Below are 2601 nucleotides of genomic sequence, written 5' to 3' on the forward strand. Positions count from 1 at the left end.
GGACATGGGAGAACATGGGGAAGTGGGATGACACGGGGGGGTGGGGTGCCAGGGGGATGTGGGGTGCTGTGGGGTGACACTGGGGTGACACTGGGATGTGGGGTGACTCTGGGGTGCCACATGAGGGTCACACATGGGAGTGACACAGGAGTGACACAGGGGGACACTGGGGTGACACGGGGAGGATGTAGGAGGACACGAGGGGACACGGGGTGATGTGGACATGGGAGGACATGGGGATGTGGGGTGACACTGGGGTGACACTGGGGTGCCGTGGGGTGTCACAGGGATGTGGGGTGACACTGGGGTGACACTGGGATGTGGGGTGACTCTGGGGTGACACTGGGGTGACACAGGGAGGACGTGGGAGGACATGAGGGGACATGGGGTGATGTGGACATGGGAGGACACAGGAATGTGGGGTGCCATGGGGTGTCACGGGGATGTGGGGTGCCATGGGGTGCCGTGGGGTGCCGTGGGGTGCCATGGGGTGCCGTGGGGTGTCACGGGGTGTCACGGGGTGTCACCTTGTGGTATCTGTGTGGCCAGGGGGGAGGAGATGGTGACGAAGTGTCTCTCTCGGCAGCCGTAGTGCACGGGCATCTGCCGGCCGCGGCCGGGGTCGCTGGCGTTGCCGTAACACTGCGCCATGAACAGCTCCAGGGGGTACCCCCGGTACAGCAGCACCCCTGGGGGGCACACGCGTGTGTCACGGGGTGTCAACACACACACGCGTGTGTCACGGGGTGTCACCGTGTCCATACGTGTCACCCCATGTCACCTGTGTCACCCTGTGTCAGCCCATGTCAGCCCATGACACCCCATGTCCCCACGTCTCTGCATCTCCCCATGTTCTTCCACCCCGTAGTTGGTCATGTAGAAGGAGATGCGGCCCTGGGGGGACACACACATGTGTGTCAAGTCACTTGTGTCACCCCATGTCATCTGTGTCACCCCATGACACCCTGTGTTCCCACGTCCCTGCATCCCCCCACGTTCCTCCTCCCCATGGTTGGTCATGTAGAAGGACACATGGCCCTAGGACACACACATGCATGTCACGGCGTGTCACCGTGTCCACACGTGTCACCTGTGTCCCCATGTGTCACCTGTGTCACCCCATGTCACCCCATGTCAGCCCATGACACCCAGTGTCACCACGTCTCTGCATCTCCCCATGTTTCTCCTCCCCATGGTTGGTCATGTAGAAGGAGATGCGGCCCTAGGACACACACACGCGTGTGTCACGGGGTGTCACCGTGTCCATACGTGTCACCCCATGTCACCTGTGTCACCCTGTGTCAGCCCATGTCAGCCCATGTCAGCACATGACACCCCATGTCCCCACGTCTCTGCATCTCCCCATGTTCTTCCTCCCCGTAGTTGGTCATGTAGAAGGAGATGCGGCCCTGGGGGGGCACACACGTGTGTGTCACGGGGTGTCACCGTGTCACCACGTGTCATCTGTGTCACCACATGTCACCCCGTGTCGCCCTGTGTCACCCAGTGTCACCACAACCCTGCATCTCCCCATGTTCCTCATCCCCTCCTCCCCGTAGTTGGTCATGTAGAAGGAGATGCGGCCCTGGGGGGGCACACGCGTGTGTCATGGGGTGTCACCGTGTCCCCACGTGTCACCCCATGTCCCCACGTGTCACCTCTGTCACCCCATGTGACCCCAAGTCACCCCATGTCATCTGTGTCACCCCGTGTCACCCCGTGACACCCCGTGACACCCCGTGTCCCTACAACTCTGCATCTCCCCATGGTTGGTCATGTAGAAGGAGATGCGGCCCTGGGGGGGACACACGCGTGTGTCATGGGGTGTCACCGTGTCCCCACGTGTCATCTGTGTCACCACATGTCACCTTGTGTCACCCCATGTCACCCCATGTCAGCCTATGACAAGTCGCGTCACCATGACTCTGCATCTCCCCATGTTCCTCCTCCCCATGGTTGGTCATGTAAAAGGAGATGCGGCCCTAGGGGGGGCACACGCGTGTGTCACGGGGTGTCACCGTGTCCACACGTGTCATCTGTGTCCCCACGTGTCACCCATGTCACCCCAAGTCACCCTGTGTCACCCCATGTCACCCCATGACACCCCATGTCCCCACGTCCCTGCATCTCCCCATGTTCCTCTGTCCCCTCCTCCCCGTAGTTGGTCATGTGGAAGGAGATGCAGCCCTGGGGGGGACACATGCGTGTGTCACGGGGTGTCACCGTGTCCACACATGTCACCCCGTGTCACCCCATGACACCCAGTGTCCCCACGACTCTGCATCTCCCCATGTTCCTCATCCCCTCCTCCCCACGGTTGGTCATGTAGAAGGAGATGCGGCCCTGGGGGAGACACACGTGTGTGTCACGGGGTGTCACCATGTCCACACGTGTCACCCCATGTCCCCACGTGTCACCTCTGTCACCCCATATGACCCCAAGTCACCCCATGTCATCTGTGTCACCCCATGTCACCCCGTGACACCCCGTGTCCCTCCAACTCTGCATCTCCCCATGGTTGGTCATGTAGAAGGAGATGCGGCCCTAGGACACACACACGCGTGTGTCACGGGGTGTCACCGTGTCCATACGTGTCACCCC

General features: G+C 61.4%; 1 protein-coding gene across 1 annotated transcript in view; it reads right to left on the bottom strand.

Annotated features, from left to right (window-relative positions):
• LOC106899392 (2-oxoisovalerate dehydrogenase subunit alpha, mitochondrial-like) overlaps window positions 1-1567 on the bottom strand; it is a gene marked incomplete at its 3' end in the record, with an annotated part of 11932 nt that extends 10365 nt beyond the window's left edge. Inside the window, exons 1-4 of the mRNA XM_014961196.1 lie at window positions 1514-1567; window positions 1329-1409; window positions 834-894; window positions 528-689 (exon numbers count right to left, since the gene is read on the bottom strand). Coding sequence (XP_014816682.1) covers window positions 528-689; window positions 834-894; window positions 1329-1409; window positions 1514-1567 — 358 coding nt within the window. The remainder of the gene's footprint in view (window positions 1-527; window positions 690-833; window positions 895-1328; window positions 1410-1513) is intronic.
• Window positions 1568-2601: the final 1034 nt, after the last annotated feature.

This window comes from Calidris pugnax, unplaced genomic scaffold (genome assembly GCF_001431845.1).
Source record: "Calidris pugnax isolate Ruff unplaced genomic scaffold, ASM143184v1 scaffold684, whole genome shotgun sequence".
In the NCBI taxonomy this organism is placed as follows: domain Eukaryota; kingdom Metazoa; phylum Chordata; class Aves; order Charadriiformes; family Scolopacidae; genus Calidris; species Calidris pugnax.